The following is a 12,722-nucleotide window of genomic DNA, read 5'->3' on the forward strand; positions in this document are numbered from 1 at the left end:
CTCTCCCTGCACATGTACTGCTGAAGGGGGCGGGGGAGAATGAAGGACAGAGCAGGGAGGGGTGACAGGGTGTGCGAACGGGAGGAGGTGGGGCTGGGAGAAGCCGGGGCTGGACATGTTCACAGGCGCAGCAGTTGTTGGATCTCCCTCTGCACCATTTCTCTCCCCTTTCCTTAGCTCTTTTCTTCTGACAGTTGCTTCGCTGAGTTTCCAGTAGCTTTCACATTGGTGTATCAGTGAAGGCTTCGACATTAAGTGCAACGTAGTAACAACAAGAAGCAAAGTAAAAGTCTGCCTTGATTCACACTTTTACTGAACAGCCGAGATTAGGATAGATGTGTCAGTCTAGAGTTAAGATTAAAATCATCTATAATCACCAAAAACATCAGGGAAATAATTCCCAAAGAAACAAAATCGTATCTGAAGAACAACAGTCTGAGTCAGAATAGGGACAATTCCACGAAAACTGTAAATCCAATACCATGGAAGGACACAGCCAGTCCCGTGGGCCATCCTCAAAAATCTCAGGCAGCGTGAAGATGGATCTGCATGTATTTATCGCCCCGGGGTGGAGTTAATGAAGTCCAAAGTTGGTTAAAGACAGTTCTTATGTGTGTGTGTGTGTGTGTGTGTGTGTGTGTGTGTGTGTGTGTGTGTGGTGAGGGTGGTGGGGAGGGGGGGGGGCGTGGTTGCACACATTTGGGCATTGTTGCCCTAAAGCCCAGAAGAAGTAGTTATGGGAGTACTCTGGCAAGGACCAAGAAGTGGAAAGGAACAGTCAATCTGTGTTTTTTTCTCTTTATGATTCATACGTCCCAGTACTAAAAGCTCTCTTGTTTTAGCTTTCCTCTCTCCCTCAGTCTCCCTTCCTCTCTGTTTCCATAAACTCTTGCTAACAAAAAATATGTCTTGCCCTGGCAACCAAAATATACAGTACATGTGCAACAAACTATTGTCCAAATAGTCCAAACTAACCATTTATTGCTACCTTCGCATGCTTTAACCACTACTTGAGACAGAGACATGTACAAGAAAAAAACCCCGGTGAGGGTTATGGAAATTACTCCATAAAAGTCTAATATATCTGCCCAGAAAACAAAGGTGGCAGAACGTATTCTTATGAAAGCAACTCACCACAGTGTCCCACGACAAGTGCATGACTGCTTGTGAAGCAACAAACAAGACAGATCTCAGGTTAGTCGGGCAGATTTTCTGCCTGACACTACTGTAACATTCCACAAAGGCAGCAAAAAAGTCGAGCGGACTACATGCTTTCTTAGTGCCGACAGTCAAAGTGTCAGGTAAGAATTTAGTATCCAACACTTCATATAAGACCTTTGAAAGCCATTATTAGAAGGAACAGCACATACAGGCTATTATTTATAATTTAATCTAATTTCCTTATTTCCTTCCTCCAACACTGGAGATCGACAATGACAGATTTTGATCAACATTGTAAGAGATACAAATCTGAGTAAGACTTAAGTGCTTTTTCCCATCACTGTGACTAGGTTCTGGGGGTGTACAGACTTACACCTTGCCTTGTCCTGAGACTATTCAAGGACTTTGTCACACACGTCACAGAATAAATTCAAGAAATACATCAAACATTGTTCAAACATCTTCTAGGATATAACAAGACCCTTGTTCCGGCTTTCGTAATGTTTCATGAATGTTAACAAAAAACACCTGCATACTCAATGTTCCTGGTTTCTTTGTATAGTTTTCTCTCTATTTCATAATCACATTTCATGACCTATATCCTAAGTGTTTCCAACTTGACTAAAGTACAGACACAAACAGGAATTGATAGAAAGTTGAGCAGGTTTCTTCTGAGAGGTATTTGCCTCGGTGTCACACCTCATACCTTTGTGAGTAAATGGTTGCTCAGTAACAGGTATTCCTGCATAGGAAATGCAAATTAGGCATATCAAGCTTTCGAACAGAATCAAAACCATTCCTCCCAATTGTCAACACGGGGTAAAAACAGCAAATACAAATTTACCAATAACACTATACAAGTAATGCTGTAACTATAACAACAATATAGCTGCAACATTAAGCTTTCTTTAAACTCTACACTACTCATCTTAAATAGTTTAGGATTCATTATTCAGGATGTGTAACAAAAGTAAGCTCTTTAATGGTCTAATATTTCCTGATCCTTACTTACAGAACAGTACATTTAATCATTTAGCAGACGCTCTTATCCAGTACGGCTGTAGTGATGAGAGCAGTGTCAGTATATACAAACTTTGTTTAGTGTACATTCTCCCTTTGGGTGGGTCCAAACTATTTAGAACCACAAGGGATAAAAGATCAGGGATTTCCTACTTAGGACAATTAGGGACATGGTGAGATTACTAATTATCAGAGGAAAAAAGCCAAATGTTTTTACTAAACACTGTATATTTTGGTATTTTGAAAGGTCGATAAGGCTTAATTTGTACGATAATATCAATAAATATATAAATGTTTACTTAAATCTTCCCATATTCTAGAAAGCTCAGCTACAGATTAATTTCATGTCACTCTTGGCGCCCCAGGGACGCACTTGAGGACTGCTAGGCTCCTTCCAAGCCCCTCTCTGCTCCTTCAGTAAATGACAAGCTGAAACAAAGGTAGAGGCCTATACGCCACCCCCTGGCCAATAATGGCGTAGATCTTCACCGAATATTTTAAAGAATGTAAGCGAAATCATTATAGTTTGAAAAGATAAAGTAAATAAAGTATCCCTAGTGAACGCACATAATATGTAACCTAACTTAACTGTATGTTATTGACAATCATTTTATTGAAATAAACAACTCATGACAGTGCCAGAATCTTAACTGTTTGTTTTCTTATTGTCAAACTTACCGGAATTGGCTTCGATTTAAGAAATCGCAAGTGAACAACAGTTAGAGATATCAAACCTCACGCATGCCTCATCCTCATTTCGTAATGTTTTTTGTTTATGACATGCGAAAGTAACCTATCGTTTTTGTTAGTTGCAACCACCTGAAATTAACATGCCTGATTACACTGTGGCGGACGCCACCTGTCGATCATAACATAAAATGCTTGGCTGCTTATAGTCTACCTTTTTTTTTACTCCAGTAGATGGGCGTAATTTGTCATGAAAAGGTAAGGTCGTACCGGCAACTGGGTTACACGATTATTTATTGGTGAACAAACCACTACAGTCAGATTCCACATTACGCATATTCAGATGTAGGCCAATTTTTCTGTCCAAAACAAGCAAGCACCACTACGCATTATTTTCAGTCATCAAAAATTATATTACTTATCCTACATTAACTTCGTTGATGACAAGTGTCATTGCTTTTCATGAACCTCTGACTTTTACGGTCATGCTGTAAGTGGGAGATCTAAGAAAATGGCGTTGTGCAGAATTGGATGGTCAATTGTCACTGTGGAATCCTGAATATTTGTCAAATGTGATGCCCATAAAATATTTTATAATAGATTTGACAGAATGAGCTAATACAATACTAGCATATTGTAGCCATAATCCATCAGACATTTTTGGGAGGTATTTAGCAAAATATGACAACACCTTAAAATTAAACGGGGATGATCAATCATATTCTGAGGCTTTTTCAACAGTAGGTGTGAAATCATTGTAGACTGGGGAAACATGAGGTGAGGATAACCTTACTCATCACTAGGTGTGTCCCTACTCACTAAGCATCACCGTAAAAGGTGGATCACAGTGGAATAGAGACAAGAGAGAGAGAGATGACCTAATACCCGAGAAAAGCGATGAAGTCATAACCACCTGACTCATATTCCCAGTTGAGATCAGATCCCCCAATCACAATACCCCTGTGTGTGTGTGTGTTAGTGTCTGTGTGTGTGTGTGTGTGTTAGTGTCTGTGTGTGTGAATGAGAGTGAGAAAAAAGAGAAAGGACAGAGGGTAAGAGGAAGTGTGTCTGCTAAGGGAGTTGTATGTCGTTTTTTTCCTTGACAATGGAGAAGAATGTTAAATCAAGATGTGGACATGTTTGTGACAATTCTCAGCCACACACTCATTCACATAATGCACCAAAATTAAGTAATGCATTAAATATCCATTACTGGTTTAACTCAATGGGGAATGTTATGGGTCTGTATTTGTAGATTGCTTTTCTTTCAGAAACTCATAGCATCCCATTGACAATTTGTTGAGTTAAACAAGCGTTGACACAAAGCAAACCTAATACACAAAGTAATACAAAACTTTACTGGTCAAATTTCTCTGTGAAATATGTTGATAATTGTCATTGCTGTGCGAGTCAAATGATCTGATTATGGATTATTTGAAATGATCTGCAATTACTGATCCTCTTACTGAGGGATTGTGTTGTCCTCTTGTCTATGCTGCTGCAAGCTACATCATTAGAGTAAGGTATTAGTGTAGGATTTAACATTATAAGCATGACATCATACACATGAATTCTTACATCATACACAAATCCAGGTTGACGGTGACACCAGAACCTGGCACTCTGCCAACATGTGCTCATATCTGCTTTCACATGACAGCAAGGCCCCTAAAATGTAATGAAAAGGACATCTGGCCATGCACGTCAAAGGGATGCTCTTTCAGGGTTGTTGTTTTTTAGAGGCTATTACGTCCTTTTTCTTAGACAGACAGTCCTTTTTCTGACTTAGATACTGTCTATATAGGTGTGTGTGGTGTTTGCATGGCTAGCTGGACAAAGAGATCGGTCTTGTCTAAGTGGCATAGTAAACCAAAGCATGTCCCCAGAGATCCAGCCACCCATTCAGAGGGTGCAGGAGGCAGACGGAACGAGCAGTCAAGCAACCAGATGGCGAAGATCACTGAGTTTTTTTCTGATGTGCAAGTAACATGACCTCAGCACTCTACATTTTACAAGTGTCCTGAAGTGTGTCTCTTTCTCTGTCACATAACCCTCCCCCACCTTTCCACACACACACACACCACCCTTCTATCTCTCTGAAATACACACAAAGACCTAAAAAAATATAAAAAAAAGGTCAAAGCTAGCGTACAGTATGGCATCGCAATCAGTGAGTCAGAGGGACTGGGAGTGAAACTTGTACCAAAGTAGATTCAGAGGTTATAAAGGTTATGCTCAGAAGAGAGAAAAAGTTACTAATACGGTATCATCACAAACAAGCCTACAACAACCCAACTCAACCAGACAGACTAGGGTGTGTAGGAGAAACATAATCCCTGATCCATCCTCTTTATTGATTGGGGCCTTGGGCTCCAAGCATACCCCATTAATGGAAGCAGATGACCTCTTGGACACAGTGCCTCTGTGTGTCAATGAGAAGCTGGCCCCTCTCCAGCATCTCCCCCGGAGCCCCACAGTCTCCCCAGTCCGCAGGCCTGCCCGCTGAGTAGCGAGCAAGGGATAGACTCCATCCCGCCCCACCCCACCTCCAACTGGGAGCAGATCCCCCACCCCCCCATAAACACACACATCCCCGCCCCCCACAACAACAACAATCATTAGATTGTTAGTTGATGCCTTTATGTTTGGATGAAACAACTTTTTCAATCATGGTCTCCTTGTGGCCACCATAAATTTACCCTTTGTGGGATTTAAGGGCATACAACACACCAACTATAACCATGTACCAAGCACCTGTACCAAAAGGACATTACAGCACCAATGATAGTGTACATCCCCATGGTTTCTCAAATGCAATTCTCGTAACTGACACACATACTTTATCTGTTGTAGTTATTGTTGCTATTATGAGTACAACCCAATTATGCTGCCTGATATGGACACATGTACAACTAATCAGAATTTGCTCAGCAACGTTCAAGCCCTCTAATCTGGCAATGCCTAAACAGCAAGCTCAAACATATCTTTTGAAAACATATGCAAAATAGGTTACTTACAAATTATCTGAGGAAAATAATAATAAAGATGAAACTGTATCCAGTGCTAAAGTCCGCCAATAGATGATATAACTAGATATTAATTAATTTAAAAAATTATCGATCCTGTCTGAAATAAATATAAAGTAAGAAAGGATGTGGCATCTGGAAACATGTAAAAGTAGGCTGTTACAAACGGATAATTACTGCTTAAATGAGGTGATTCATCTATGAGTACAAGCAGGGTGATATTCACATGCTTGACAGACCAATATGGCATGCGCCCCATGCCACCCACATAGGTTACAGTAGGGATAAGCTACTGTACTGTTGTGGCATAAAAATGTGTCTAGATGCTGACATACAAAAATAATGGTATCACAATTATTATTGCGATTATTAATAAATGTGAATTTTCTTTTGTATTGAGAACTTTTGTTTTGTTTACGATGCTTTATTATTATTATTAATATTATTCTACATATTTTGTGTATAGTCGTTATATTTGCATTGTCATTATTATCATCGTTATTATTTTCATTATTATTATTATTATTATTATCATGCACATGTCTTTGTGTTATTATACAACCATGCCGCCAGGCGTGGCTTCTCTCGAGGACATTTTGGCAAGTCTGTTGTACAGAACGCATGGCGCGGTTCTTTGTTCGCGGTTAGGAGCAGCAGCCTTGCTCACGGGAAATAAAATGTGAGGGATTTTATGAAGATCCCCGCTGCATAGTGTCTGCAACGCCTGTCTGACAATTCCCTTTCTCTTCTCCTCTTATAGACCCCCTCCTACATAACAACCCCTGCGCAACGACGCCCGAGACAACAACGCGATGACCTGCCGCAACCCACGGCAAGAGGGGTGGGCGGACCCCCAAAATATGTCGCTATTAACTCCTTCGTCCTCAGATGAGAGAATTAACCCAAATGTGCACTTATAAGTAGTATTTGCGCAGAGACTACCCCTTATATATATATATATAAAACTACGATTCTATTCCAGAGTCTATTTGTTTTTACTTTTCCTATATAATCCTTCCATTGGATATTTGAAGTTGGCAAGTGGCCAGCATTGATAACCAAATTCACTTTGCTAACAAGGTCTGATTTTGAGTTTTGAAAATGTGCCTCGGCTGTCTGTAAAAATCGATTGATGATTATTGTCTTCCCAGAATGGTATCTAAGTAGCCTATTTAAGAATGCTGCGGTCTTTTGAAAAACAGAATGAGTCGTATTGATCAACACGCATGGGGATAGAGACAAAGGAAAAGGTGGAGGAAATGTTTCCCTCCTTTCCAAAGGTGAAAGAAATCGCGGGGGTAAGATTCTGAGATGCCACAGGCTTGGGAATGTGAGATGGAATGGTAAACGGGAAGGCAGTTCGTTCAGCCAAGGAGGGGACTGCAAGACCAGACGGGGTGGAGCGATATAGTCTCTCCGTGCAGACGGCCTTGTGTCCCGTTTGCCTTGAGCTGGGAGAGGACTGTATTGAAAGTATAGGCTAGCGGACAGGAGAGAGGGGGCTGGTCTATGGGAGGGACTAGCGCAAAGGGGGAATTGGAAGGAGGAGGAGGGGGCGGGGAGGCGGCACGGGTGCTGTTTCTCCAGTCTCTTTCCCCAGTCTTTGTCTCACACTCTTTTGTTAGCCATGCCTAGCCTGCTGGTTCTAGCAGGGATCATGGAGAAAAATGGGGGCTACGGCGGGGATCTAGCCGGCTCCGGATTCGGAAGCGAAGGTCTCCTTGTGCCACCCGACGAGGAAGAAGACGACTCCCGTGCCCTCAGGGTCGCGTTGGGCCAGTTGTCTCTGTTGGGGCTCGGGGAAGGCGAGGACGGCGGCGGGGCTCCTACAACGGGAGTACAGGACAGGAGTAACAATAACAATAACCATCATAACCACACTAATAACGTTGGAGGGGGAGACTCGGTACTTTTGCAAGGAAAAAGCAAGTTATGTGCCCTGTATGAAGGCTCTTCAGCTGAGACGAAGGGACGAGGCTGCAACATAACAGAATGCGTCCCCGTGCCCAGTTCTGAACATGTGGCCGAAATAGTCGGGAGACAAGGTAAAGACTACGACCAAAATGTTTCAGTCAGAAGTTATGAATTTGATACTAAATGTGTATCCCTGTGGCTACCATGTTGTTTTGGTAATGTCCTATAACTGTTACCTGCTGTTATTGTCAAAGAAAAGGGAGTGGTGTTCTTTTTTGTTGTATTCCACCGAGACACCATGCAGACTCCCTCACTGGCCTTTGTAACAAATGTTAAGTTTCCATACTGTAACAAGAACTCTAACAATGTTGCCATCGGGTTCTCTCTTATTGTCTATTAAGCGAATTTTGAACATGGGGAGACACAAAGCCTGAGAGTAACCGTTACCTCATGGGCGCATTATTATACATCCACGCCATCAATGTCAGCTCACAGACGCACACTTCAGGCAGGGATAGCACTTGCTTCCTTTGTCGTCTGAAACGCGCGAGACAGTTCAAAAACGCAACGTGCTAGTCTACGAGTAGGGGAATGTTGTTCTCCCCGAAATGTTTTGAAATAATGTATTGCAAAATGTGTATAGCATAGATATAATGTAAAAAAAAAAAAGCATTTTCTATTTTCTTTCCTTGCATGCCTTTTGCCGTATTTAGTCATGTTTATTGCGAACTGACCCAGTTAATTGGACAATGCCAATATGTCCTAAATTATTCTAATTTAATTCTCAAATTCAAAAGTTGTATAAAAAATGTCGGTCGGTTGTTGCTGTGTAATTTGAGTGACTTTTGTAGACCTGGACTTGAATGACAGCAGTTATCAAACAAAGGTGTGAAAGTGGTGGGGTAGGGGGGTAGGGGGTACCTTATTAGGCAGTGTTACCAGTTGCCATACGGGATGATCCAAGGAATTGAGGCGTGACTCAGCGAGAAGTTGGACCAACATATCCAGTTCTTTGTTGGTTTTTCTTTTGTTCTTTGTTTCAAGGTGTAAGTGCTTCTCCTCAGCCATGCACTTTAATACTCTTACAGTTATGATCAACTAATCCATTTTCTTCACACAGTCAATTTAAGTGACCATCCCACAACGGGGGAAATACGTTTACAGCTTCTCAAAAGAACATTAGCATACTCTGTATCTGAATAGTGGTTGGACTGCACCCATTGTTGACAGGCTGTTGTGATGAGTCTGAAAAGAAGAGGGGGCAATGAGCAGGGATGGATAGAAGCACAGGCAAGGAATTGTGAAAGGTGAAGTATGTGGATGGGCAGGAGACCTTACTGCTGGCCATCCACCCCCTTTAGTCAACAGTAAACCTTTTTTTTTTTTTTTTTGTGGGGATACACAGATGAACATGCCCCCACTGTCTCAAATTGGTCGAAAGCAATCAACCCCCCCCCCCCACACACACACACACACACCCCCAGATGTGGCAATGAGGATTTTGTTATGCCACTAAGTGCCCCTCCCCTCCCTGTGTGGCTCATGTTTGTCACTCGGAATGTAAGCTTTGAATTGTAATAGGGTAACTGGCTGCAGCCGCAGGGTGGACTCAGTGAGCACAAGTGCAGCAAAGGGGCTTTTGCCTTGACTGAGAATAAATGCTGATTTGGATGGATTTGAGATGAGCTTCTTTTGATTCAGGGCTTTTGATTCTCGTTAGTTAGCTCATGTTGAACACCTCCGATTCACAGGGTTGACTACTGCCTACCTGGTAAATCTGGCTAATGGAGCATCCCATTGTCGAGTGGCAAAATGATCGTTTTCTCCTCTATCAAAGTCATTGGAATTGATTACGGGTGTAGTGTTTGTGTCCGGAGATACAACGTTACTACTCCAGTGTAGGTCCTTTTTACACAGTTCAAGACATGCACCACTGCATGCTCTTCAAACGACAGACATGGCATAACATTGAGGAATAATCTAGAAGTGTTTTAGCATTTTTTATATAGTGGCAGTAGATGTGGGTTCAAGCAAATTTCTTTGAACAATTCTCCTCAACCACTTGTCTCACTTAATTAATAAATTAAGACTTTCATCTCTATTTTTATATTTGTTTATGTGGAAAGAATGTGCGATAAATTATTGTATGCAATGCTCTTAAATACTACTTTACAGGGGATATCTTACATTTGAACAGATTCTGCTTTAGAGCGCTCTGTCCCCTGGTCAGTACTATCCATGTTTGTGAAGTTGGTAGTAAGTGTGGCTTTTTAGGAGCATTAGGAAGTCACATGATATTCAGTTAAAGGCTAGCTGACTGGTGTTTTATCCATTACTCCACACTGCTCACATATTTTATTTTATGCTTCTGATGTAATGATGCTTTGTGACCGGTTGTAGTATAGCGGTGACGTTTAGTGAGATCATCATATTGAATTAATGGTTGGGGATTGTTAAGAGGCCAGATATAGAGCCTGCCGATGTGGTAAAGGCGGAATCTGCTTTCTAACAACGGTGTTTGTTTTGTGAGGTAATATAAACATGAAATTCTGAATTAAAAGGCTCCACACACCAGATCTGTTGATGAGCTCTTTAGTGGAGTGGGTTGTATGTTTTAACTATTGGGTGTAATGTACACACAGCATGCCTAGGTCCTTACCTACTGCATAGTCCTCTCCAAAATGACTCACTTATGTTGTATTCTATGATTTATACTTATGAAGACCTTTAGTGTTTCTGCTTAAGGTAATTTGACATGAAATAGCATTATCCTGCATTCTTTCCCACAATGCTCTCTTCTAGAAGAACTGACTATAGTATGCCTTTACACCATCATCAATAGGCACAAACGGATGTAAACAGTAATCATATATTTATAGATCAGTGCTGGATGTTAGGCTTGTAAATCCTAAAAGTGTTGTTCACCAGATTAATTATGTATAATCTAAGTTATAGAAAGAATTCAATCGTGCGCCAAACAATTATCTCTCAGATGACCATTGGAAACCGGTCCAAAACAAGATTTATTTATGAAAATATTGTTTGTTCTTTGACTTATTTGTAAACTAGTGCATTGGTGTAGATTATACTCTCTAAAATCGACCTAGGTGTTTGTGCCATAGGAAAACATGTAAATTAATCTGGATAAATATACAAGGGACTGGGGCTAAGAACAGCAATTCTGTCAGTGCTTGCTCTGTATTAGTTGCCATTAAAACAATTTTAACACATACATACGTATGTGTTACGTATGTATGTGTGAGTAGTCTCAGTTCAAATGTCCTCTTACTTGGTATGCTGTTATAAGAAATATAAAATAGTTGTACATTTTTATTTGACTTCATTCAAACTAACGCCGCTGTGTTTTCAGGTTGCAAGATCAAAGCTTTGCGGGCCAAAACCAATACCTACATCAAAACTCCTGTTAGAGGTGAGGAGCCTGTGTTCCTGATCACGGGCCGGAAGGAGGACGTGGCCCTGGCACGACGCGAGATCATATCTGCTGCCGAGCACTTCTCCATGCTACGGGCGTCCCGCAACAAGCTGGGTGTATCCTTCAGTGGCTCGCCGCCCACACCTCTCCCAGGGCAGACGACCATTCAAGTAAGAGTGCCATATCGAGTTGTGGGTCTGGTTGTAGGACCTAAAGGTTCCACCATCAAACGCATCCAGCAGCAGACATGCACCTACATCGTCACCCCGAGCCGAGACCGTGACCCCGTCTTTGAGATCACAGGGTCACCAGGCAACGCTGAAAGGGCCCGCGAGGAGATCGAGGCGCACATCGCCTTCCGAACGGGAGGCCTGCACGACCACAACAACGAGAACGACTGCCTAGGGCCGGACGGCAGCACTGGGCCAGCAGGCTCCGGGGGTCTGGAGAGCCGCCTGCAGCAGGTGTGGGGGCTGCAGGGGGGCCAGCGCAAGCCGCTCACCAGCAGCTACCGCCAGAACTTCTCAGATGCCATGGTCGGAGGGGGAGGGGAAGTAGGGGGAATCTACAGTAAGGGCAACTTCTCCAGCTCTGGAGAGAAACCATGCTCTTACTTTGGTTCGGAGGGTACCCAGAGCTGGGGTGACCCTGACTACCCCAAACAGGTGGCTTTCTATGCCCAGCAGCGGTCCAAGAGCTTCGGCGGTCTTCCCCTTCCCCTGACCAGACTCTCCCCTGGCCTGCCCGAGCCCTGCGGTGGAGGAAGCACAGCCAACTCTTCAGTTACCAGCATCGCCGCTGTGGCCGGCTCGCCCCATGCCCAGGCCCGGCGGGCCCACAGCGAGCCCACCTCGGCAAGTGTTGGCTTCCCTGGGCGCCTCCCTGTGCCGGACTCTCCACCGGCCACCATGCGGGACTGCATGACCTGCTTTGAAAGTAAAGTAACGGCTGCCCTGGTGCCCTGTGGCCACAACCTCTTCTGCATGGAGTGTGCCATCCGCATTTGTGAGCTCAACCACCCGGAGTGCCCTGTTTGCCACACCTTGGTTACGCAGGCCATCCGAATATTCTCTTAAGGAGAAAACATCAGTTTTTATCATTCGTTTTGTCACAGTGTTCAAGAATTATTTACTGTTATTAATATGATTATTATTATTATTATTCTATGTACTTCTTTCTCAAAAAATCTAAAAACAACAAGCAGATATTTTAGAAGGCACTGCTTGCTTTACTAAAAACTATAAGAAATATTTTTAATTTTCTTTTATATATATATATGCATATATATTTTATAAAAGTTTTGTTTATAAGAGAAGTATAGTACCTAGCATTTTCCAGTTTTGTTTTTTACTGCTGCAGTTATTTTTTTCATTCTTTTCATGTATGAATTACAGTGGTCAGACGTAAATAGTAATGTGAACATTTTATTCAAACATTTATTTTACCATTAAGTGGTTCTGCTAGGTTCAAATTTGCTTCCT

At 42.4% G+C, this 12,722-nt stretch overlaps 1 protein-coding gene across 1 annotated transcript; it reads left to right on the top strand.

Moving 5' to 3' along the window:
• Positions 1 to 7,521: 7,521 nt before the first annotated feature.
• Positions 7,522 to 12,374, top strand: mex3a (mex-3 RNA binding family member A). The gene is made up of 2 exons (XM_067238620.1): positions 7,522 to 7,939; positions 11,179 to 12,374. The coding sequence occupies exons 1-2, from the start codon at positions 7,522 to 7,524 to the stop codon at positions 12,315 to 12,317; spliced, it is 1,557 nt and encodes a 518-aa protein (XP_067094721.1). The 3' UTR covers positions 12,318 to 12,374.
• Positions 12,375 to 12,722: the final 348 nt, after the last annotated feature.

Source organism: Osmerus mordax, chromosome 6 (genome assembly GCF_038355195.1).
Source record: "Osmerus mordax isolate fOsmMor3 chromosome 6, fOsmMor3.pri, whole genome shotgun sequence".
Lineage (NCBI taxonomy): Eukaryota > Metazoa > Chordata > Actinopteri > Osmeriformes > Osmeridae > Osmerus > Osmerus mordax.

What these genes read in the sequence shown, in the direction of transcription:
- mex3a (XM_067238620.1), top strand. Translation starts at nt 7,522, where the DNA reads ATGCCTAGCCTGCTGGTTCTAGCAGGGATCATGGAGAAAAATGGGGGC. An exon ending in CGAAATAGTCGGGAGACAAG is followed by an intron (nt 7,940 to 11,178) that starts GTAAAGACTACG and finishes CTGTGTTTTCAG; the next exon opens with GTTGCAAGATCAAAGCTTTG.